Raw genomic sequence first — 26,327 nt, forward strand, 5'->3', positions numbered from 1 at the left:
CTCTCATCCTGAAAGAGGCGTCACCACATGGTGAGGCTACTCAGCAGCCCATGGAAAAGCCCATGTGGAGAAAAACTGAGGCCTTCAGCCACCAGCGTGTGGGGAAGACATTGTGAAAGTGACCCCTCTGGCTCAGTCATAGCTTCAGAAGACTATAGCCCCTGCAACAACTTGACTGTAGCCAAGGAGAGACCTTGAACCAGAACGACCCGACCAAGCTGCACCTGAATTCCTGATCCACAGAAACTGTGAGATAATAAGTATTTATTGTTTCAAGCCCCTAAACGTTGGGGGTAATTTGTTACATGGTAATAGAAGCTAAAACACCCAGGGTCATGTGACAAGTAAGTGGTAGACTAGTGATTTGAATGCTGGTTTGTCTGTCCCCAGAGCTCATGCTCTTAACTCCAGTCCAAAGCTGCCTGAAGTGCTAGTTTATATTTTGCTTCCTTTATAAAACATTGACGGAGTTTTCTCTCAAAATTCATTTTCCTCCAATCTGTACCTTTAAGCCCTATCCAAAACGACCATTTATTGCACCCCCAACAATCACCATATTTGCCTAAGACCTACCTCACTTTGTTTGAAACTTCCTAGCTCCTTTCAGCTTTAGTACCTACATACTAGTGTTGTCGGTAAGATTAAATGAGATAATACGTGTAAAAGTGCTTAGCAGAGGAATGACTAAATTATACTATTTATTACCTCAAGCATACTATTTATACTGGTATAATTATACTATTTATTTAGACACAGCCTGTCTTCTGCTGTAGGGATGAGGTCTTGACTCTGGCTGTATATAAGAAACACCCAGGAAGCTATTAAAAAACAATAACAACAACAACAACCCCAAACAACAATGCCTAGGCTATACCCTGAATTAATAGGTCTCATTTACCAGGTCTTGGGTGAAGCCAGGCAAAAGCTTCCCAGATGACTTTGTAGTGCAGCCAAGGTAGAAACCCACTGGGTTAGGTCAGAGGTTCTCAACCAGGGGCTACTTGGTTGGCTCCTTGCTGCGCTCAACTCCTCATGCTCCTGACATTTGCTAGTGTCTGGAGATATTTTTGCTGGTGATGGCTTTAGGGAGGTGCTATTGGCATCTGGTGGGCAGAGGCCAGAGAATCTGCTGAACATTCCAGAATGCACAGGCCTGCCCCACATCAGAGAATTATCCGGTGCCAATTGTCATAGTGCTGAGGTTCAAAAAACCTGGATTAGATATTGTTTCCCAGGTCCTACCCTCATTCTTACTTATCTCTCTGACTCATCTGGTCAAAAATATCTTCAAGAAGGATACAGTACCTGAGTCTTTGCCTCTCAAAACCAAATCTGGGCACCAACCAGCTTGGCCTCTGCCCTAACTGGGCTGGCTCCAAGCCTGTCTGGAGGGTCTGTGAATGGTCTTATGCTTCCCTAATTCCCTTCAGTGCTTTCACCTGTATTACAACACTCACTACAGGAACTATGGCTGGTTGTAAACATGGCTCTCTTACCCCAGAGCCAGAGCCATATTTGATTCATCTCAATTTATTCTACAACACCAGGCTCTGTGCATTGCACGTGGTAGGTGTTCAATAAATATTTATTACATCAAATTAGATTAATATAATTTATAGTTTTAATATACTTCTTGGCATCTCTTTGGAAGGTTATGGAAATAGAGAGTATAAATGCCAGTTAAGGTGAGAGCTCTTAAGCTTTTTGTTCTTGCAGAGTTAAAGTGAAATGATTGCTTTGGCTACTTCTCAGTATACTTATATGCACTGCCAGCAGAAGTTAGCAACCATTTTAAATTAAGATATTTGTATAATAAGTGACTGGGGATTTGAGAGGACTCTTCTTTAGAGAAGTTCTCATATCTTTAAGATTCTTTTTCACTGGGTCTTGGAAGTGGGAAAAATGTTTCATTTTCAAGGCAAAGCAACAGAATGATACTGAAAAAACCTGGTCTTAGAAAAACATGCAAATATTCCATTTATTAGTCACTTATACTCAATACATTATGGGTCTTCCATTTTCATAGTGGGCAAAATTAGGCACAAGTTTAGAAGCTGAATTAAAAAACAAGGTTTTCCAATATCATTCTCCTTCAGTGTGTAGCTACTCTCAGATTAAAAAAAAAAAAACTGGTAATGGGGCACCTGGCTGGCTCAGTTGGTAGAGCATGCAACTCTTGATCTCAGGGTTATGAGTTCAAGCCTCGTGTTGGGTGTGGAGATTACTTAAAAAAAAAAAAAAAACCCTCTTAAAAAACACTGGTAATACCTGGGGTACATTTAATTCTCAAAATTAAGAAAGTCAAGAGTCTACTCAACTTGGCATTCTCAAGAAGGGCAATTTAAGTAAAAAAAAGTGACATTTGAGGGTTAAGGGCCTAATTTAAGGTCTTTTGTTCGGTATAATGTGGGGTTTTATGAGGCTCACTTAATTTTCTAATGCCTCAGTTTCCTGAAATTGTTCTTGCAAAGGGCTGGCATGAAAACATTTCAAAACAACAGGTTAAATATATATCATTTTCTCTTAAGTGAGCTATCTTTCTTCCACCTATGGCTTAAAATAGTAGACCACTGCTTAAATGTCATCTTCCAAGTGAGATCTTTCTTGACCACTCTATGCAAAAATTAAGCCCCCTCAAATATTCTGTATTCCCCCCTCACTGCTTTATTTTTCCCTACAGCATTTAATTACTTACTTATTGTCTGACATCCCCCACTAGGATATAAACTCCATTAAGGCAGGGATTTGGGGCTACTTTGTTTACTGCTTTACCTCCAGCATCTAGAATGATGTTTGGCACATTGTAGTACTCAATAAATATTTATTGTAAGAATGAGTGTATTATGCAAATCTAGAAATGAAATATATTGCAACACCATCAAAGGCATGAATGAGATGTAACTGAATCAACAGGGCTAGATCTCCAAAGCACATATTTGAGTCAAATAAAAGCAAGTTGCAGAATAATGTGTATATTTCCTCATCTGCAAAATAGGGCTGGTAATAGCATCGTTATGAGGATCAAGTTAGTTCATTAGTGTTAAATGCTGAGAACAATGACATAAGCATTCAATAAATGTTATTTCTCATCATCATCATTATATTGATGGAAATTCACTTACAGCAAATAATACTACTAATTTTTTATGATATAATCTAATTTTACATTAACCACCAATTCTATGAGCTCGGCAAGGATGCACTATAGACTTAACTGATTACATTTGTGAGGAGAAAAGAGTCCTATTAGAATGATGGTCCAAGACAGTTTTAACTGCATCTGTCATGCTCTAATATTTTAAAAGTAGAATTGATGGGTAACTAAAAATTAACTAAAAATCAATGTTTAGAAAAGTTTAGTCATATTTCTTGAGACATAATAACCTTAAGAGGGGGTGGGGAGGGAGGGAAGGGAGGAAGAGGGAAGGAGAGAGTACGGAGAGATGAATTACTTAGGATAAAAATTTTTTAAAGTTTTCTACTTTATTTTTGAAGTGCTTGTTGAATAATCATCACATGGGTAGGATTAGCCTAGACTGAAAATAACCAGAGATAAGAGCCACAAATATAATTGACCTGGAGTCCTGGGTGAGTTACATGAGTTAGCTGGATTGGAGAAAACGATCATGAACACAATCTTAAAATAGGAAGAAATTATTTGAGGCATTGTATTGGTACTCACTGATGTTTCAGCCACTGGTCCACAAACGGAATGGAGAAGAATTCTGTGAAAGCCTCCCCTATCCTCTTTGGATTTTGACTGGTAACGATGCCATATGTTTGGTTGACAAGAAAACAATAAGCAAAAATTCAAGTCAAATGTTGCTATTCTGTTTGCAAATTAACACTATTGAACCCTTAGGGTCATTGAATATTCGAAGACAAACAAAACTTACTTGTATAACCACTCAGTCAGAAAATCACAGGCAATGAATTTGGTTCTTTTTCTCTAAAGAGAAAAGAGAGAAGAGGGAATTAAATTATACTCTTTGTCCTCATGTCTGAGTAGGACAAAGGAGGAGGGGATAATTGCTTTTTTGTGTTAGGGGAAATAGGCACAAGTCTTTTATGAGGTTTATAAGTATATCAACAAACAGTAACTTGGGGTGATGCAAAGAATTCTGAGGACATTTCTCTAGTCGTCTTTGGGCAAGCCTATTTTCTGACAGCAGGGACTAATAAAAGATAGTGCACATAGTAGGCGGCAACTACATGCTTTTGGAATTATCACAGAAGGATTTTATTTAAATCTAGACCTTGAAGAGCACCTGGGTGGCTCAGTCAGTTAAGCATCTGACTCTTGATTTCGGCTCAGGTTATGATCTCAGGGTTGTGGGATTGAGCCCTGCACTGGGCTCCTCGCCCAGTCATCCCTGAAGGACACAGCAACTCTAAAGAAAATGAATAAATTTGGGGTTCTATTAGCAAGAAAGAAGGGAGATGCTGCTGGCTAGACCACCAATGGCCGATTCCTAACAACACTGTACTAGATCCTGGATCCAGCTATACACAAAGCCGAAATCCCCTGGCTCATGTCCTCTGTATATGAGCAAATATATGTTTATATATATATATATATATATATATATATATTTTTTTTTTTTTTAAAGATTTTATTTATTTATTTGACAGTGAGAGAGAAACAGTGAGAGCAGGAACACGAGCAGGGGGAGCAGGACAGGGAAAGCAGGCTTCCGGCAGAGCAGGGAGCCAGATGTGGGGCTCAATCCCAGGACACTGGGATCATGACCTGAGCCAAAGGCAGACACTCAATGACTCAGCCACCCAGGCACCCCGCGAACATATTTTTTTTAAATTAAGCCAGTTTGCATTCGGTTGTTTATTGCTTACAACAGGAAGAGTTTTAACTCCTACTCCTTTCTTTTCTAATCCGCTAATCCCCATTTGTCCTTCTAGATGCCAAGAAAGAACCCATTTACAAGAATTCTGATTTTTTTTAAAGTAGAAATTAATGATATAATTCTGGACAATTTCTCTTCATTTTCTTCTCATAATATTTTATCATGAAAATTTTCCTACTTTTTTCCTATTTTTCCCCCTTCACTTCAAAACCGCCAACTCAGCTTTATAATCCTAGATGAGCTTGAAAAGATGGTTATGAAGTTGATTCTCACCAAAAAGGAAAGCTCCATTTAATATTTTTTTACTGAAAGCTTTATTATAGCTGTTAGTAAATAAAATATGGTGGTGTCTGAGTTACTGGAGATTGTTTGCAGTCTTTTACCTTCTTGCTGATAGCCTTTTATTAAAAAATTGAAATATTCCTGGTCAGGGTAATAAAATTAAATGTCCCAGCCCATGGAATGGGGTTTTCTAAGCCTGCCTTGCAAGAGTAGGTTATCCCTTCAAAGAGCCATCTTTAACCAAAATAAGAAAATACTTGTACAACAATGCAAATATGTATCTAGCATGAACTGCCATATAATAATTTAAACAATTCAGCAATTGTAAGATGACAGTGTCTCTCTCTCCCGTCCTACAAAAGATGCATTGTTCCCTTGGCATTTACCGCGCCGTTTGGTGGTAAAGATTCCTTCTACCAAGGGAATGCAGCTTAACTTACTCTATTAAATAGACTTTTAAAATAGCCAAATGGTCTGATGTATGAAGGTCATGCAGACAGATTTAATCACTTTTGATGCAAAGAAATAAAATGGAAGAAATTGTGTTTTCCTTCTGTTCTGGGCAAGTGTGGACGTGCCGTGCATACTCAGACACTTGGAACAGTGGTGATATTGTTCAGCTGTTGTTTAGTTTAAAAATTATCTGCCGGGGAGCTGAAAGAGAGAAGGGAAAGCAAATGAAAAGTTGTGGTGAGTGAAGAGATAAGAGAGGAAGTAACCAAGAGAAAAATTAAGGAGCGAGATTAAGAAAGTGTGGGCACCCAGGGTTTACGTAATGTGGACAAATACACTGAGTTCATGATTGTTAAAGGGTGAGTATGTCCAAGTTTGGGCAGGCAGAGGAAACAGTTAAGACACCCTCAAGGTTAAAAAGCCATTTTTTAAAATCCAGAATTAAAAGGAAAAAGACTAAATGTCAAGGGAAAAGGCATCATCATGTCCTCATGAGTCGGCAGCTTACTTTAAAATGCATCCAAAAAAAAAGGTAGATGGATAGAGGGATGGACTGACGGATTGGTGGACAGATATGCAACCAAACAAATAAAGCAAAACGGTAACTATAGAATCGAGGTGGTAAATATGTGGGTGTTCCCTCTGCAAGTCTTTTAGTTGTTCTATATACTGGAGAAATTTTGTACTAAAGTTCAGGGAGGGGTTGGCGGGGGAGAACATCATCATAAAAGGCTGAAACCCAACAGGGAGAAAAGACAGAAACTAGAGCTCGATCCAGGGGTCATGTGGGGTATGCGTACAGGAGACAGACTGGAGGTGCAGAGACTGGGGAGAGAAACTTCTAGCACTGGACAGGCACTGAATCTGCATCAGGTAATGAATATACTTCCACCCCAGAAATGTCAAAAGCACCTGCTGTGAGGTTTGTGAATTGAAGTGTGGCTTGCTATGACATTGTGTTCATTGAGACTCTGGGTTTGCAAGAGATAGAAATATGCTCAGGTTACCTTGGTTACTAGGTTTTTTTTTGTTTTGTTTTGTTTTGTTTTTTTACAAATCAGTTAAGGATAGATTTTGCTATCTGAGAGGCTTTTATCATCCATGGTTTATTTCTGACTCATGTTACATGAACATTTCAATCAACAACTGCTCCATGTTGTCTTTACTCTCTCTGAAATATCACTAGTTATCAAGTGAAAAGACTATGGTGAACCATGCTTTGACTCTCAGAGCGTGTTTGGAAATGACATATGTCACGTCCATACATTGCTTTGACCAAAGCAGTCACATGGTCTCTCCATTAGAGGAGCCCACAAACATCTGTGAACACTAATATATTCTATCTGGCACAGGGGGGTACTGTAAAGGTAAAAGGGGTGGAAGGAAAATGGGAATTCCTCTGACTGGGGGCAGGTCTCAGGGAGAAGTAACCAATGTCCATGGCTGTTCAGGGCACAATTTCTAGCTAACCACAGTAGCTTCGTCCATCAGTAGCTTTGTGGCTCAACAATTCCCATTCTTGATCTGTGTGGGACTAAGCCCTTTGTCATCGCTACTCCCCAGGAGGAAGAATCTGATTGGGTTGGTAAGGTACAACTCAGGATAGACCATCCCTAGTGGGCAGAGCAATTGTATCAGATCATTTTATAGCCACTTGGCATCCTAGAGTGGCCTCCCTAAGTGTGACACTTATTCCTGGCTCTATCATTTGCAGCCAGGGTGATGGGGATGTGGACAAGGCAGGGACAGAGGACTGAAGTTAAGGCTGTGGGTATGGCATGCACCTAGAATGTCACAGCCTCCTTTCCCACATAGGTATTCTCCACAGTAAATTGCCACGTGCTGGAGACCCCCCCCCGAGACATGACAAAAGCAGTAAATAACTCAAGCTAGAAATGAGTACATACTTGGATGATAACTAGAGGCCAAAATACTTATCAAAGCAAACTTCAAATAGAAGTCCAGTTTTTCCCACAGTGCATTAGAATTTCATTAGAGAAAAACAATACTTCTCAAAAGAACCTAAAAATATGTACTCATAACACAAAGTATTGACCAAGACTTTCAGCAGAGGTCATGCGGTCATTTCTAAAAGTGTTCTTAATTAAAAGGAGTAATGCTAAAATAATTCTACCACACCTTTCCTGTGAGAATCTATTTTTTCCATTCCTTAGAAAACTTTTTCAAACAAAAGCTGATGGTATTTCTAACTCCCTTATTAGTCAAGGCCAGGAAGTGGAGTTTCTTCCTTCACTGACCAAAGCCCTTGCACTCTTTAAAAGATATTTGGGTGTTTTGCTCAAAAAATAAAAAATTACAATAAATGACCATTAGGTGGTAAGGACTCTAAGAAGAAATAGAAGATTCTGTTTTACTGAATTATTCATAGTGGCAAATTTTAGTGTCATGAGATCATCGAATGACTTATCAGGAGTTAGAAATAATTTCCTGATACTAACTTTTGTTTACAACACTCTTCATTGTAATGGAATTTGATGAGCAACCAAAGCGAAAGGGAAAATTTTATGCTACCTGGGATAGGATAGGAAAAGAGATGGAAAGTCTTATCACCTCTATCCAGACTGCATTTAATCCATATTCAAAGCTGAGATAAGCTTTATTTTCAGGCATCATTTTACTCATACAAAAAACTCCTGATTTCTTTCCAAATTACGCAAGGTGGACTATTCCAGTTTGGCCTTGTTCAGTAAACATTTACTGAGGACCTACTATGTGCCAAGCCTGTATTGAAGATAGAAATAAAGAAATGAGTAAGCCATGGTCCCACTGTGGGTATTAACTTAATGTCCAGCGGCCAATCCCCGGTTGGGCTATAGCAGTGATGAATAGAGAGGATTAACCCCCTCTCCAGCTCCAGGTGTGAACCCCGATAAGGCAGTCCAGATAATCCCACCCCACCTGCCACTGAGACCTAAACCAATCTGGTCCACATTTATCCAGGCCCAAAAGAATCACTGAATGGAGAATGGGTGTGCAATCAATTTCAGACTGATAAGGTATGAGAGGAGATATGCTGGGGCTTCTGGGAAATAATTTCCTTTGCTTTTCTAAATGAGCTTGGTCATTCTCTCCTTGTTGCTGAAGTAGGTGGGGGCAAAGCCTAGGCCAGTAGCAGTAGCTGTTTTGCCACTCTGAGGGAAGCTAGCCTAAGGATAAAACCAATTCTGCAAGAGGCCAACCAGAGATGCAGAAGAGAACCAAGTCCTCGAGTACATCACTGAGCTCCTAAATCAAATCAATCCTGAGATCTTCCTTCTCTATCTCAGAACTGTCTAATTCCCTGAATGAATAGCAGTTTTCTGCTATTTGCAGCATAATGAGTCCTAGCCAAGTTAGCTGCCCAGTATCCCTTCTGCCTTCTTTTGGTCACTGGACTCTGAGTTCCTTTTGGGGATCTACCCTTCCCCAGTTCTAAAGCTTTGTGCATTAGGTTAGGGATCCATCCCTTTGCCCAACAGTCCACTGCCCACTAAATTCCCTGGTTCCAAGGACTGACTCCAAAGTAGGTAATAGACCTGAGTCTGTTCAATTAGAAACTTTGGAAGATACTTTCTCTTTCTCAGGTACACTTGAGTCTATGAGACCTAGGCTGGTGTCACTGGTGGGGACTGTTTGAGGGTAGAGCCAAGCCAGAAGAAACAAAATCAAGAGATGGAGAGGCAACCACGTCATGAAGACATCATCTGGGCCCCAGATAAGCTGTGGAAGATCTCCTCATGGGAGAGCATGTACAAATACAAACAAACAAAAAATCTTTTTCACTGAAGTGAGTTTGAATGGGGTTTTCTGCCATTTTGAGGGGCTGGCCTCAGAGTAAACTGGCAGATATGGGACTGGTTAGTTCGACATACTTAACACAGCCAACTATAACACACTCTTTTGACTTCATACTATTTTTTACTGCTAACAATATCAACCTTTTATCAAAAAGTGCTTATGGCAAAAATTATTAACCTCACTCTGAGTGCTCAAAATATTTTCAGAGATACATTGGAAAGAATTCCCAAGTGAAGTTTACAACAGAACCACTAAGCCAGCTCTGTTCGATATATCAGTCCAATTAAATTCTCATTTAGTTCTAATCTTTCATGTTCCGATTAAGCTAATCCAAAGGCATGGCTCGATGTCAGGGGATCACCAGGAACATTGAGCCAACTGTAATGTCTAATCTTTATGATGATATTTATGTGTTTCAAACTTAATTTGCTCCAGTGGAATACAACCCAATTCATGACAGAACAGGAATGGTATTGTAGCCTTTTAATCACCATCAATCTGAGAAAATGCTGAAGTTCTATCTTAACAATTGCACAGTTGATTTCCTGCCTTAAGACCTCTTCCCCCTTCAGAATCACATAGACGGTGGGCAGCCCAGGGGTCCCAGGGAAGGCAACTATAACTATAAATAAAAGACCAGGAAGGTCAATGTCAACAAAGATTCAACAAGGAACAAGCAAGTCTTCATGAAGACTCCACCCCCACGAAAACTCCTGTCTCAGTATGGAAATTATTTGCAACCTAGCTTTACAGACAAGGTTCCAAGAGATCAAGGGGTCTAGAGCACTCTCTTTAAGATCTGCCCTCTGCTCAGAGAAGATGGAAAAATTGGTCAAGCCCTGTGCAAAAGGAAGCTTCTGGCAGAGACTCTGATGATCCATCTCACCATTCCTGCCTGAAACAGGATTTATTCCTTTTTTTCACGGTCAACCCGGTCCCGTTTTCTCCGTTTTCTCACTTGCTGCCAGCTGCTTCTCTTCCTGAATCCCTCTCTCAAAACAGTCCTGAAAGACAATGGCTACCCCTCACTGAACACCCACCCTGTGCTAAGTGCTATACATGCAACTTCTTATTCAATCCTCTCAAAAGCTCTGGTGAGGTGGGTACTAGGATTATTACCCTCCCCATTTAACAGATAAGAAAACTGAGAATCATGGTTTAAGGAATCTTCCCAGGAGCCCAGAATTAGCACAAGTTGGAGGGGGAGATTCGAGCCCACATGTGTGACTCCAGCACCCCTACCGTACCCTTCATCATTGTGTTCTGTCAGAGCCCTCCACATGGCAGAGTCTAATCTCCCACCAGTCTTTAAGTCCCCACAGGGCAGTCTCCACCCACCTCTTCCTTACCTACTGCCCTCAGTTTTAGTCTTCTATTCCAAGCCTAAGGAACCTTTCTCCAACTTAATTTTGTTCTTATGTTATTGCTACTTTTCACTGTAGCTATGCCAGTCACTGAGCTAAACATTTTAAATGCATTATCTTATTTAATTCTGATAAACTCTCTTAATACTACTAACCATAACCATTATTATTTCCATTTTATGGAGGAGGAAACAGGCTTAGGAAGATTAAAATCACAAGGTTCCAATGCTAGCAATGTCCAAAGTCACATATCTAGAAAGAGGTAGAACTGGGCCCTAAATTCAGGTGAGCATAGCTCTAAACTCTACGCTTATTCATGACGCTTCCCTTCCCCTGCCTCCCACATAAGAGCAGCAGGTACTACTACAAAAATCTGGGTAGTTCCAGGTTTTCAGAACAGGGGTTGGCAAACTTCTTCTTAAAGAGGCAGGTGTAAATATTAGACTTGTGTCACAACTATTCAACTTAGCTCTACTGAAAAAGTACAAAAGTGCAAAAGTGGCCATAGACAATCTGTAAAGGAATGAGTGGGGCTGAATTCCAATAAAACTTGTTTTACAAAAATAGGCAGCTGGCCCCATAGGCCATAGTTTGCGGACCTCTGCTTTAGAACACTGTCAATCACTGATAGATGATCTTTCGTGCAGAAATATGGAAAAATCCATAGTTCTTGATTTGGGACACAGAAATATGATTTTCAAGAAAGCTCTGTTTCACCTACTTCCTGGGTAACCCTTTTATTATTCTAAGGCATTAACAGTTTAAACATCTGTTGGATCAGTTATTAGTTTATGATTTGAGGCTTCTTGTTCCTCAAAAGTAGCAGGAGAAATTGCGGCTCTCAAAACAACCAAGATGATCAATGACTTATTTTAAGGAGGTCCTTTTACATAGTTTTAATTTTTAAAAAAGATTTTATTTATTTATTTATTTGATATGGGGGGGGAGGGAACACAAGCAGAGGGAGCAGGAGAGAGAGAAGCAGGCTCCCCACTGAGTAGGGAGCCCAATGCAGGGCTTGATCCCAAGACCCTGGGATCATGACCTGAGCTGAAGGCAGACGCCTAAAAACTGAGCCACCCAGGCACTCCTAAGGTTGGTTCTTTTAAAAAAGAATCAATTGAATCTTTTTTTTTTTCTTTTTTTTTTAAATGGCTCCCAATCCTTTAGACATTAATTCTCAAGAGAAGTTTGGGACATTAGCTGTCTTCCTTTCTTTCTTTCTTGGTCACGGTGGCAGTGATTCTAGCAGCTTCTTCAGCCTTGGAGGGCTTTCATATTGCATTCTCAGGTTCTGAGCTCACCATATTATTTCCAAGAGTTATGTTTAGATTTTTACAAATATCTATTATGTTTAAAAGGCCCTAGTATTTTTAGAATGATGAGGAAAGTCCATCCTTGGTCATCTGTAATACCCAGAAATTAGTAACAAGGATGCCACCTTCCATTTATTCAAGCAACAACTGGTCACCCGGTCGGGACCCTGGGGAGCAACATTTCTGTTGCAGATTCGCTATTTCCCAGGCATCATGTTAATCGTGTTCACAACAGCTAATGTGTACTGTTTTCTCTGTGCCAGGCACTCTTTTAAATTTTACTGAACTCACTTATCCTCATGACAGCTACACATTATTATTATTGTTATTGTTATTGTTACTATTATTCCCATTTTACAGATTAGGAAACAGGGACACAGAAAGGTTAAATACCTTGCCCGAAGTCCTTTACTCATAGATGGAAGAGTATGAATTTGAACCCGGCTGGACTCTGGGGTTTGCTCTTTCACACCTTGCCTCATTTAACCCTCTCAATAATCCTACCTGTGCTTTACAAATGAGGAGAGGAGGGAGTTGGAAACAAGCAGCTTCCCTGAAGTCACTAGGCTAGAGCCAGAAGTCAAACCTGCCACCTGCTGTCAAATCCATACTATTTCTAATACAGCGTACAAGGCAGATTACAAAATGGGTCACTGGTCTTTACCCCTCCCTGGATCCACACACTCTGTGGGATAGCTTTATAGATCTTCCCATTAAGAGGCGGAGTCTTTTTCCTTAGCCCTTGAATCTGAGCTGGACTTGTGACTTGCTTTGGCCAATATAATGCCATGAAAGTAACAGTGTGCCAGTTCCAAGCCTCAGGCTCAAGAGGGTTTGAGAACTTCTACTAGAATCCTCACACCCCTGCCCGGCTACCATGTGAACAATCCAGGGTTCATCTGATGGAAGCTGAGAGACCAAGTCGAACAAAGATGACACATCCCAGCTAAGGCCATTCTAGACTAGCTGGTACGCAGCCTGCCTGGTAGCTACCCACCGACATGTGAACAAGCCCAGCCAAGGCCAGAAGAATCTCCCAACTGAGCCCAGCCCAAATTACTGCCTTGTAGGAGAGTGAACTAAATAAATTGTTGCTTTAAGCCACTAACTTTTGAGGTACTTTGTTACATAGCAAACATTAACTGATGCCATGTGTAATAAGTGAAATGCAATTTATGGCCAAATGGTCATGTTCTCCCCAAGTAGCAGCCCGTCAAGAATGCTACCACAGCCACCTGGCAAAAAGCCATGCCCCTGAAAGCCAGAGGACAAAGCTTCAGAGCAGAAAAGGAAAATGCTGTCACAAAGCCACTGCCCTTCATTTTGTAAGACAACCATGGGGTCACCCTCAGGTCAGAGCCTGTTGACTTTCTTTTTAAAGTCTTGTCTTTTGAGGATGACTTTGATTTTTAGAAACAAAAGCAACTCCTAGCCAAGTTTGGGAATGAAGTGATCAATGCTGCCATTGTTAAAAGGAAGAAAGAAAAGAAGCATGACTATAAAGTTATAATAAGATTTTCTTGCATGGTTTACAAACTGGATCTGACAGCAATTCCAAGAGCCTCAAAGGGAAGTATTTTCAACACTAATAGACTTATTGACATACAGCAGTCCCCCCTTATCCACAGGGGGTAGGTTCCAAGACCCCAGTGGATGCCTGAAGCTGTGGACGGTACTGAACTCTGCATGTACTATATTTTTCCTATAAATACATACTTATGATAAATTTAATTTGTAACTTAGGCACAGTAAGACAATAATTATAACAATATGCTGAAAAAATATGCTGAAATAAAAGTCATGTAAATGTGGTCTCTCTATGCCTCAGAATATCTTTTTTTCAAAAAAGAATTTATTTATTTATTTGACAGAGAGAGATCACAAGTAGGCAGATAGGCAGGCAGAGAGAGAGAAGAGGAAGTAGGCTCCCTGCCAAGGAGAGAAGGACTCGATTTTAGGACCCTGAGATCATGACCTGAGCCGAAGGCAGAGGCTTAACCCACTGAGCCACCCAGGTGCCCCTATGCCTCAGAATATCTTATTGTCCTGCACTCACCCTTTTTCCTCTAAGTGATGTGAAATGATGAAACGTCTGTGTTACGAGATGAAATGAGGTGAATGAGGGAGGGGTGTTAGGCTACTATTGACCTTCTGATGACCATTAGAAGGAGCATCACTTGCTTCCGGAACACGTGTGACCACAGGTCACTGAAACCTCAGCTTAGGGGGCATTGCTACAGTAGGACTAAGTGCCTAGCTTGGAAGCCAGACTCCTGGGCTCCAACCCTGGCTCTTCCTCTGAGTCACCTTGCGAATGGGGGTACTTCTTGAGCCTCTGTTTCCTCATCCACAAAATGGGGGCAGTAAAACCACCCATTCCAAGGGTTGCTGTGATGATTAAATAAGATCGCAATGTGAAATAATGCCTGGCATATAGGAAGTACTCTATAAATGAATGCCATCAGTCACCACTGATTAATCACTTAGTTGATGATTAAGAAATAGCCCTTACCTTGGAGCCATATTTCATATTTAGGTATTAAATTCCAAAATGTGAAATTGGGATCTGTTGTCTGGACCAACTTCAATGCTATAATATTCACTCAAACATAACAAGGTCAGGTAAAAACCCAGCTTCCTCTACTCAATATCTACCTACGAGAAATGAAAACATATGTCCATATAATATTTATATGCAAATGTTCATAGCAGCATTACTCATAATAGCCAAAAAGGACAAACAACCCCAAACAAAATATAGTGTATCCATACCATTAAATATGCAGCAATAAAGACGAAGTGCTGATCGAAGCCACAGCAGAGATGAACCTCGCCAACACTGTACAACGTGAAATAAGCCCGACGCAAAAGACCATCTATTATGTGATTCTAGTTATAGGAAATGTCCAGAAAAGGTAAATCTATGGAGATAATAAGTAGGTTAGCTGTTGCCTGGGGTTAGGGGTGGAAGTGAAGAGTGACCAGAAATAAGATTGGGGGGGGTATGGAAATGTTCTAAAATTAGATTATGGTGATGGCTGCATAACTCTATAAATTTGCTCCAGTTAAAATGAGTGCAAAATTGTTTTTTTAAATTGTGGTAAAATGTACATAATACCATCCTAACAATTTTTTAGCATATAGTTCAGATGTGTTAAACACATTCACATTGTGTAACCCATCTCCAGAATTTCTCTCATCTTGCAAAACTGAAACTCTACCCATTAAACACCAACCCCCATTCCCTCCTCCCCACAGGCCCTGGCAACCATATGCCCCTTTCTGTCTCCAAATTTGACCACTCTAGGTACCTCTCATGTAAGCAGAATCATACATATAAATCATACTTTGTATCTGAACCCATGTTGTGTGTGTGTTGTGTGTGACTGGCTTATTTCACTAGGATAACGTCCACAAGGTACATTGATGTGGTAGCAGGGACAAGAAGAGTTCCTTCCTTTTAAAGGCTGAATAATATTCCATTGTATGGATATACCACATTTTTAAAATCCATTCATCCATGATGGACGCTTGGGTGAAGTGAATGGATTTTATGGTATCTAAAATATACTTCAATAAAGCTGGGGTTTTTTTTAGATTTTATTTATTTTTTTGAGAGAGAGACAGCAGAGAGAAAGAGAGAGAGAGCCCAAGCTGGGGTGGCAAGGCAGAGGGAGAAGGAGAAGCAGGTTCCCTGATGAACAGGGAGCATAACACAGGGCTCAATCCAGGACCTGGGATCATGATCTAAGCCAAAGGCAGATGCTTAACCAACTGAGCCACCCAGGCACCCCAGTAAAGCTGTTTTGTTGTTGTTGTTGTTGTTTTTCAAGTTTATTTATACAGCATCCTGTTAATGGACTTTAAGGTCATTTCCATTTCCTTATATTTTAACCAATGTTGCATTTAATGTTCTTCTTCAGAGCTTCTTATTACAAAGACTGAGTTTTTCTAGCCATAGTTCAGATTTAGAAGGGAAATTTTTATGTCATAGAGTATATTTTCAATTTCACTAGGTTTTGCCAAATTTTTCTCCAGATGGGTAGTACCAATTATACATATATATATATATATACACACACATACACACACACACACACACACACATATATATGTATGATTTCCAGGGCACCTGGGTGGCACTTTGTTTTGACCCACAGAATGTGGTGGAAGGGATGCTGTTGGAGTTCCAGAGCCTCGGCGTCACACTTCTGCCTTTGCCCTCTTGGAACACTGTCCCCAAACCACCAGGCTGTACAGGAGCGCAGCTGGCCTACTAGAGGATGAGAGGCATGTGGCTAGCCAACCAGCACCCAGGCTCCAGCCCTGTGCCTGAGGCCAGCTTGGGCCTCCCAGCCCTGCCCAGTCACCTGATGAAAGCAGTCCCCTGAGTGAGTGGAAGTGAGACCAAGAGAACAGTTAGCCCACAGAAATAATAAATCACTGTTTTAGCCGTAAAGTTTCCAGGTTGTTTATGATGCAACAACACAGCAATCAGGTAACCGTTAAGTAGGTAGTAAATATTATCTAAGCATTTCCTTTCAGGACATGAAGAGGGCTCTCTAAAGTGCAACAAGGGGGTACTGGGTCCAGTAAGGTGGAGAACCACTGCTGTGATGAGTTCCCACCGCTCCTAAAATAAAACTCACACTCTTTACTGGCCTATATGATGTGGCCACTACAGAGCAACCTTGGCCACTTCACCTCCCATCTCATTAGCGTGCTCTGCTCCCTCCATACTGGCTTCCTTTTCATCCCTGGAATAGGTGACTGAATTTGGCAGTACTGGGTCATTAGGAAAACTTACAAGGAGTTGTACCAGAGGATTTCAGTGCCAAAGTACCCCAAGTTAAAGATAGAACACATGGTAAAAAGAAGGAGCTGAGTGATTTACTCAGTGTGTCAGTGAAAATTAAAAAGAAAGAAAATCACCTAGATGGGGGAGCAAAGTTAAATAGATGGGTTTGAAAATGTTATTTAGGGGCGCCTGGGTGGCTCAGTGAGTTAAAGCCTCTGCCTTCGGCTCGGGTCCTGATCCCAGGGTCCTGGGGTCAAGGCCCGAGTCAGGCTCTCTGCTCGGCGGGGAGCCTGCTTCCCTTCCTCTCTCTCTCTGCCTGCCTCTCTGCCTACTTGTGGTCTCTATCAAATAAATAAATAAAATCTTTTAAAAAAATGAAAATGTTATTTCTTTATAACTTCTACTTTTTATAATTACGAAAGTAATTCACACTTATTTTCAAGTTACCAAAATACTTTGGAGCAAAGGCCTCCCAATTTTCATCTCTCATCCAGCTGACATGTGACTCTATGCTTACTGGCTAACAAATTAAGATTCCATCATCTATATTCATTTACCTTTGGTTTGCTCTGTGTACCGCATATGTCGGTATATACCCAAGAAATGACTGTACAGTAACTACTGTCAATTCACAGATGTACTTCCACCAACTATTTGTACAAAATAATCATTTCCCTTTATCTTTCACAAAGTATGGTTGTTTAACACAATATAAAATATGGCTAGCGCCCAGCTAATTTCACAGCAAAACTAAAAGGCCCATTAACTTTCTTTATAGATGGTACTTCAGTGCCCTACAGACACCACCTATATGTCTGTGACCTTTCTTTCTTTTTTCTTTTTTTAGATTTTATTTATTTATTTTAGAGAGAGTGAGAGAATGCGCATGGGCACACATGAGTGGTGGGGGGCAGAAGGAGAGGGAGAAGCAGAATTCCTGGTGAGCAGGGAGCCTGACTCAGGGCTCAATCCCGGGACCTGAGATCATGACCTGAGCCAAAAGCAGACACTTAACCAAGTGAGCCCCCCAGGCGCACCTTCTCTGTGACCTTTTCATATGTAGTTGAAAACAACTATCTGGGGAAGGATTAAAGAAATCTCTTTCACTTGTTAAATTCATCTCAAGAAATGCACAGGGTCTTCATTTAATCTTAAAGCTGAGATAATTCAATCATTCATTTAAGGTTTAGTCTCCCAATTGTAATCTCCTCCAAAAATTAAGGACTGGAGAAATACCTGCTTGTTAAGTAAGCTGAATTTTATTCTGAGCACTGAAAAGATTAACATATCTAATGATGAACAAACCATTTGATTAGGATCTTTATTAATTTCACTAGAATTCAATTTGTAATATTGAAAATGACATGTATAAAGGAACTGAATTATGAATAAATCAATATAAAAATCATTAAGCTTACACAGCTTGTCCGGTTGGAAGAGTCAGGTTGGAAACAAAGTCTGCCTGATTCTAGAGGCCCGGTTCTGAACCACTGGCCCATGTACCAGAGATTGCTATGTGTGTGTGTGTGTGTGTGTGTGTGTGTGTGTGTGTGTTTGTCTAATTGGCCAAGTGCTCTTTGGCATAGTAATGAGATGCCATTCATTGTTCTCCACCCCTACCCGCCGCGTTTTATTCCCTCCAGTTTTCCTTGGAGTGTTACGGTACTCGTGAGACAATCTAAATGAAGGATTCTGCCCCACGAGGCTTCCATGGGGCCTGGTCTGGGTGACTGCCCCATACCTGCCTTGCTTCTCACTCCTTTTTTCCTATGGATTCCAGACCCATCTTTCATATCAGAATGTGGCCCATGCTTTCGGAAAGCCATCGGACCAACCACCAGCGTGGTCTGATGTCAAACTCCTAGACTCAGGAAGCAGAGCACTGCTCAGCTTGAATCTTGGCTCTACAACCACTTACTAGCTGTTCTCCTGAGCTTGTTGGTTAACCTTGGCAGTGCAGGATCCTCATCTGAAGACTGAAGTAAGAGCACCCACACTGGAGGGTTGCTGGGAAGATGAAACGAGTTTCAGCAGATCAAATATTTAGAACAATGTAAGGGCCCTAAAGTGCCAGAAACTACTATTCCTTTTTTGTTTTTTTTTAAGATTTAATTTATTTATTTGACAGACAGAGATCACAAGTAGGCAGAGAGGCAGGCAGAGAGAGAGGGAGGAAGCAGGTTCCCTGCTGAGCAGAAAGAGCCTGAGGCAGGGCTCAATCCCAGGCAAAGGCTTTAACCCACTGAGCCACCCAGGTGCCCCAGAAACTACTATTCTTCAATTTCAGCTTCTTGCTCAACTCTCTGGCTCTCCATCTGCTAGGAGGCCCCTTCAATTTTTAGAGGACTGCTCCTCACCCAGCTCTAGCTCTAAGGGAAGCCACTCTACAGTCTATCTTCCTCCAGAGGCAGTAAATCTAGACACCACAGGTATAGTTAGTAAATCAGCTCTTGCGTGTAACAGCTAGCGCAAACTGACAAGCGCTCCCATAACTTAACTGCTATCTTAAAAATTGGCCCTGACTTTTGAGGAACTGTATTCATTCATCCAACAAATATTTAGTGGGTCCCTCCCTACCATGTCCCAGGTGCTGCTAGAGCTACATCATGGAACAAAACAGAAAATAACAAAAGCAAGGAAACCTAACTATAAGTCAGCATTTTAAGGGCAAAATACAAATCAACAATTATTTCTTGAGTGACCTAATATAACTGCTGTTTCAAGATATAATTTGAGCGGCCCCAATAAACAATGAATTATGCTGCTGTTTAAGAGTCATTTGGATGCGAGTTCAGTTGTGGGTGACAGATAAGAATGCCCCAGTTATGTAATTTGGGCTGGAGGCTGGTTATCATTCAGTTTAAGCATCTATTCCCACTGACAGGATGTGAGGAACAACTGAATTGAGAAAATGCAAATCTGTTGTGCAGATCTGGATAAGAGGAGCTCCGCTTGGGTCTGACAAATGTTTCTGCAACTTTCAAGCCTTCAAAAAATAACCCACAAAAGACTAGGTGACCAGGGGGTGAAAAAGGAAGGAATTAGATTTAATTAAGAAATCCTAAATCAGGAAATAAAAGAAGTTAATGGTAAGCCACCCAGCTTGCATATTTGTAGTATTCAAATCACTGAGCTTCTAGGCAAAGCCCAAGGGAAGGCTAACCTTCCGTGGTGCCTGTGAACCTCATTAAGTACTTCCCCTCATCCTCCTGTAACAGGAGAACCTCTGCCATCCCCCTCCCCCCTTTTCTTTCTGCCATCCCTTTAATAGGGGAGGAAAGAGGGTCACAGATCGCTTAGGGTCCCACTGCATGGAAAGCAGTTGAGCAGGATTTGGGACTCCAGTATGTCTGGCTGCCTTGAAAGTTTATCAGTTTTTGCAAGCGAACGGTTTTAAGAACCTGTATTTTCTACATTCCTTGATCGCTCGTTATGACATTTAAACTTCAATGCTCCATTCAAACACCCTGTGCATTTGATGTTTAGACTGGTTTCATTTAGTCCCAGCGGCAGCTCATCTGCAAGATGTCAAAGATGAAATATGAGTTGGCACAAGGATGCCTCATTAATCTCTAATACAAATAGAAATTTCTCTGATTCCTTAAAAGCACTTTATCATTGCTTGGAGGCTGGAAACTGTTTCTAGCCCCCTCATTACAGAATTATTTATGGGCAAACAGTAGAGATATAACCCTCCATGTAAAATCTTAATTACTGCCCTTCCAGCTGATTTTTGTGTCCTCTGAAGGGGTATAAATGAGAAGAATAACAGTTGAAGAAATCAGAACAAAGTCTGCACAGTGGAATATAGCTGCACCAAGGTCTAGACGTGCATTCATGGCTCCTGGATCCACTCTTGTTTCCCCACGACCGCTCTTTTTTTTTTTTTTTTAAAGATTTTATTTATTTGACAAGCAGAGGAGGAGCAGGCACCCTGCTGAGCAGAAAGCCTGATGCAGGGCTTGATCCCAGGACCCTGGGATCATGAGCTGAGCTGAAGGCAGATGCTTAACCGACTAGGCATCCCTTGTTTGTGGTTTTCTTGAGGACAAGGCCATAGCTGGTCCTCTCTGTGTCCTTTCCTAGGGTCTGGCCCAGTCATCAGTACACAGTAGGATTTAATAAATATTTGTTGAACAGAACTGCACTTGGGTGACTTATTCTGTCTCTGGATATTCTATACACATATTTAAACACAGATTATTCCACTGTGCTCATGTCATTGTTTAATCATTGTGTGCCATCCTTTGTTCAATCTAATAAAAGCCATGGAACACTGAATATACTATGGCCAACAGCAAGATTTTAAAAAAAGATCCCTGAAATGTGACCTGTAGGATGGTCTGGTCTCCCTCATTTAGCAGCAGGACCTGAAGCCAGAGAGACAAAGCCCCTGACAATGGCAGGGTCAGGCTAGGGGCTCTGCTGTCTGGTCCCTAGGCTCACTACCATCCCACCCAGCTGCACTTTGCACCTGTTAACAGCACACAGCAGAGGGGGAAGGTCAGTTATGAATGGGGGGATGGACATTTAGCCCTCAGGAGAAGCCAAATGAGCAAATGAAAAGAAATATAATCAGTTCAGATTTTATAACCTATGGCAAGTAATTTGTTCTTCAGAAAACATGGATGTTTTTAAAAATCAGTATTTCCTGGAGCTATTTAGAGGACAGCTTCCAACTTCCATCATTTGGGAGGGATGAAATTAGGATTATCTAGGCTATGGGTGTCTCCTTAGTATATAAAAGCACCATCCGGGTGACACGCAGTTCTTCTCAGAGACAGACTGTGCTGAAGGGTAACCAGAGAGCTGATACCATTAGCTGTGAGTGCTCTGAGGGCCCTGGGATGTGGCGAGCTGACTGAGGTTTGCACTGCAGTTACTGCCAATTTTTTAAGTATCATTTTGAATCATAACTTGGATCTGAATCCTAACTCTGCAAATTCATCTTGATCCCCTTTCTAAATCTTTTTGTTCTTCTGTTTCCTCATCTGTAAAATACAGGGGACACTAATAAAAGGAATCTCATAGGGCCATTGGAGGGCTGAATGAAATAGTGAATGTTAAAGCATTTAGCAAAGCACCTGGCACAGAGCAAGCACTTGGTCAATATTAAATATTGTTGCTATTTTATTCTCTTCACACAGGCCCTCCTAATTCTAGTATTCAAAACTGTGCACGGAACACACGCACCCCCAAGTATCCTGTCAACCGTAGAAAAGAGGGTGCCCCCACAGGGGTATTTACGGGAGGGTGCTCCAGGATTCAAACTCCATTCACACAGAAAGCTGGCTGCAGTGTGACCATGAGTAATGCTTAGTGAGCACTGACAGTGGGTCAGGCCTCTCCTGAAGCAAGCTACATGCGTGATACTGAGCATGAAGTGGAGTATGGCGAGGCCAGATGTGGGAAGATCAATCCAGAATCAGATAAAATAGAAGGCAAGCTTTCATCGTCATACACAGTCAGTGGGAGCCAATAAACCTGGTAGATGCCAGTTACCCAGGAGAAGGGCAGGCAGGGAGGCCAAGAAGGCAGAAAACCTCTCCGGAGCCAAGTGGCCAGACAGATGGCAGTGCATGTGTGTGCACAACTAGATGTCATGGCTGCAGTTGAGTGAGTGACCAAAACACAGCTCTCCTTCCCAAAGGGATTGTTTTGAGAATGACCACTTGATGGTACTGAGATAATGAGGTACCATCTGATAAAAATGAATTACTAAGCATTTAGAAATAAAGAAACCCCACAGAGCAACTGACCTCAAAACATTTTTCTTTCTTTGCTTGGTGAAGCAGGTTAGCCATTCCGGGAAGTAGAACTGGAAAGATGAATGTTTCCAGATATTCCTTGGGGGAACCTAAACCAAACAAACAAAAAAAATCCCACTGAAAATCCCAAATGGCCCAGATGAATCTGGGAGATATGTTTGTTTCTGAACCAAAAAAAGATATTGTCCGTGAAGTAACAGGACCTTAAATGCATTTTACTTCAGACTGCTGAGTTGGGCTGTGTTATTAAAGAAACTGAAAATATCTTTCTGAGCCTCTGTGGACTGGCGAGGATGTAGACGGGGTCCTGCACAGGGCTGGGGCCACAGGCACAGCAAGGAGGCCAGTGTGGCTGGAGGGAAAATAAGCAAGGGAAGTGTGGTAGCAATGAGGAGGGGAGGAACAGGTTGGGGGTACAATGCATGGGGCATTATGTCCACAGTAATGGTGGTGGTGGTTGCCAAGGCCCAAAGCTCACTAGCAGAGAGAACAAACAAAATGGTAGGAGAGGTCTGGTCCCAGGGAGGGCCTGAGGAACTGGTCCCAGGGAGAAAATGGAGAAAGCCTACACCTCTGACTTCAACCCACAAGACAGGGCAGCGTGATACTTTCATCCACCTTTTACATTCCCCCCTTTGATTTTAATGTAGAATCAAGGTATGCTTGCTGTTATTTATCATCTTTCTTATATTTCATCCTTAAAGATAAACCAGTGCGATAAAGTTACTTCTCTTAGAAATAAAAATTAAGGGGCGCCTGGTTGGCTCAGTCAGTAGAGTATGTGACTCTTGATCTCAGGGTCACGAGTTAAAGCCCCATGTTGGGCATGGAACCTACTTAAAATTTTTTTTTAAAAATATAAGAAAATTCTGATACATATTAAAAAAATAAAAGATAAAATTAAACTTAAAATAAGAAGATATTCTTTCATATTTTTGTGGTCTCCCTGAGGTCTGTCTACCCCATTCCCACGCTGTAGTTTTGCAATGTTACAAGCCCCACATTATAAAAGACAAAATCTCCCTTACTTACATGTTTTTGGATCAACTGTTTCCAACTTGACTTGAGGACAGAGTACATGCGAGCCCATGGTCAAATGAGGAGCTGAATAAACGTGCTCTGTATTGAAGCCATGGAGAACCGTTTCCTCTAATGGTGAAACCTGATGGGGGGGGGTTGGGGGGAGAATCAATTCATATAAATAGTTTAAATAACTGTATTTTCCTGTGTAACCTAACAAAGGATAAAATTCTGTATTAACTTCAGGTTCAAGGGGCACAATGAGTACAAATCTTTGTGCCCTCTTCCCTTCTGAGACACCTATAAATGACAATCAAGGAATAAAGCCCTAATAGAGAAAAAGAACAGGAGAACCATCAGTGGATGAAAGATTTGCAAACATTTCCAAAAGTAACAGAGATGAAGCCTGTGGTCAAGGAAGAGAGGGAAGGGTAGCCCAGGATCCATAAGAGGAAACGGTGCCAGTGGATGGGAGTCCCTCTTCCCAACAAAACTCCAGAAGGCTTTAATCCCCTCAGAAGATGGGAATGAGAAAAGGAATGATAAACAGGAGGGTTTAAGTGAAAATCCAGCTGGGGCTTCACTGGCCTGCTCTCTACATTTCCCCTCCTCCTGCTTCTGCTCCTTTCAATATACATAAAGCTCCATTCCCACCATGTTTTATATCCAGTTCTCTCTCCTTGCCAGTGATTCTAGTGATTTCCACTGACTTCTAGGATTGGCCAAGCTGATAGCCGAAAGGAGAAAAAAAAAAAAAGAAAAAAAAAAAAAAAAAACCTCTCCATTGATTTGGAGGCTTTCTGCCTGCAACTCGGAAGAAAAGTCTTCCATTAGACAATCACTCCCCACCTGCTCCTAGTCAATGTTTCTATTCGTAGATGAGACTCATCCAGAAGACAAACGCACATGGATGACTGCAGAAGAAAATCATACCAGCTACATAGAAAAATCCACTCAGATCCCCATTTTAAATTTTGAATAAGTAACAAAAGTTCTCTACACAAAAACATCAACAGCATAAAGGACAGATATCAAGATCTACCAAGAAAAACTGACTCTGGAAAAAGCACAAACAATTCAGGGAAGGGAACTGTAATTGGTATCTGCAGAGACATTTGAGAAAGCATTACATCCACAGAGCAAGAACAGGATGCTACGAAAAAAGAACAATCACAGGCAAGAAATTCTTAGAATCTCTAGTAGTGGCGTCCGCAATAACCTACTGGAATTCTAGAGACTTAGGTTTGGGTCCTATCTCTGTGACCCTGCTCAATTCCCTGAATCTTTCAGAGCCTTGCTCTTTTATTTTAAACTCCATTAAGCCCTTATTTTACTTCAAGTATACTGTCTGAGGGCCCCCCTTCCTTGGCCCTCTTAGTAAGGTCTTTTTTATCTTGCCCACGCTGGTATGCATAGAGAAATGTGCTCTCTCCCCAAGTATGCCCAACATGGGCATGTGTTGGCTCCTTCAGAAAGAACTTTCTCATCCAGGATCTCATCTGAGCCCCACAGAGGTCCTGCGAGTTAGTCAAGGATTATCTGCTCCATTTACCAGAGGTGGAAACTGAGGGTCAGAAGGGTTATATGATGCCCTCTAAGTGACACCATTAGTAGTAGTAGAGCTAGGACTGTCCCCAATTTCTGGTTCTAATTCCGGTGCCTTCCCTTTCCCACCTCCTTAACTCATGACATCAGCACCATTGTCACATAAGAGCCTTTCGTTTAGGTTGGGGCCTGGATGATACTCACAGAAATCATAGCTTCTTGTTTGACTTTACATCCCTCTGGAAAGGGAGGCAGCTCAGCTTCATACTCTAAAGGGAGCAGGGAAAAAAAATCCTTAATTCCACATTTCATTGCAGTTTGTGATACAATTTCCTTTCCTCTGAAGAAAACATTCTTAAATTTTAATTTGGTTGATGTTTCATTGAAATGAAAACAACTGGCTACTATAGGTTAATAACTACTGTGAACCACCTTATTTAAAATGGATGAGATGATTGTTCTCTTGTATGCCAGACTCAAGACTTTATGTAAGAATTTGAGCCTCTTTTGCTGAGAAGGTACAACTTTAGATTTTGCTCACAAATTATGATAACTACATGGAATAAAAGGAGGAAGAGAATGGGACAGAGGCCAAGAGAAGACACCAATAGTTATATAGAGAGGAGCGGAGGAAAGGAAAAAGAGGAGCACATGGTGGGAGGGCACTGTAAAAGCAACAGAGAGATGAGCTGTGTCTTGCAGTCATGAGGATGAGCATGAAGGCAGGATGGCCTGATCGGGGTACGCATCTGGAAGAGCAATCCCATAAAGACCCCACTACTCAAAGTGTGCCCAAGAACCAACAGCATCAGCATCTCTGGGGAGTTAGAAATGCAACACCTAAATACACCCCTGACCTGCTGAATCTGAGCCTTCATTTTAAGAAGATCCCAGGTGACCTGTATGCACAAGTGGGAGTAGTTCTGCTTTAAACTCCAGTAGCTTCCTATCCTGGCTGCACACAAGAATCGCTGGGGAAAGGGCACCTGGGTGGCTCAGTGTGTTAAAGCCTCTGCCTTCGGCTCAGGTCATGATCTCAGGGTCCTGGGATCGAGGCCTGCATCGGGCTCTCTGCTCAGCAGCGAGCCTGCTTCCCCCCCCCTCTGCCTACTTGTGGTCTC

At 41.5% G+C, this 26,327-nt stretch overlaps 1 protein-coding gene across 2 annotated transcripts in view; it reads right to left on the minus strand.

Moving 5' to 3' along the window:
- IQCK (IQ motif containing K) overlaps positions 1-26,327 on the minus strand; it is a 120,868-nt gene that overhangs the window by 88,143 nt on the left and 6,398 nt on the right. For both annotated transcript variants that reach the window (XM_032836177.1, XM_032836176.1), the window contains exons 2-6: positions 25,411-25,475; positions 23,674-23,803; positions 22,633-22,730; positions 3,897-3,949; positions 3,683-3,760 (exon numbers count right to left, since the gene is read on the minus strand). In XM_032836177.1, coding sequence (XP_032692068.1) covers positions 3,683-3,760; positions 3,897-3,949; positions 22,633-22,730; positions 23,674-23,803; positions 25,411-25,475 — 424 coding nt within the window. The remainder of the gene's footprint in view (positions 1-3,682; positions 3,761-3,896; positions 3,950-22,632; positions 22,731-23,673; positions 23,804-25,410; positions 25,476-26,327) is intronic.

Source organism: Lontra canadensis, unplaced genomic scaffold, assembly GCF_010015895.1.
Source record: "Lontra canadensis isolate GAN:19392208 unplaced genomic scaffold, GSC_riverotter_1.0 scaffold91, whole genome shotgun sequence".
Lineage (NCBI taxonomy): Eukaryota > Metazoa > Chordata > Mammalia > Carnivora > Mustelidae > Lontra > Lontra canadensis.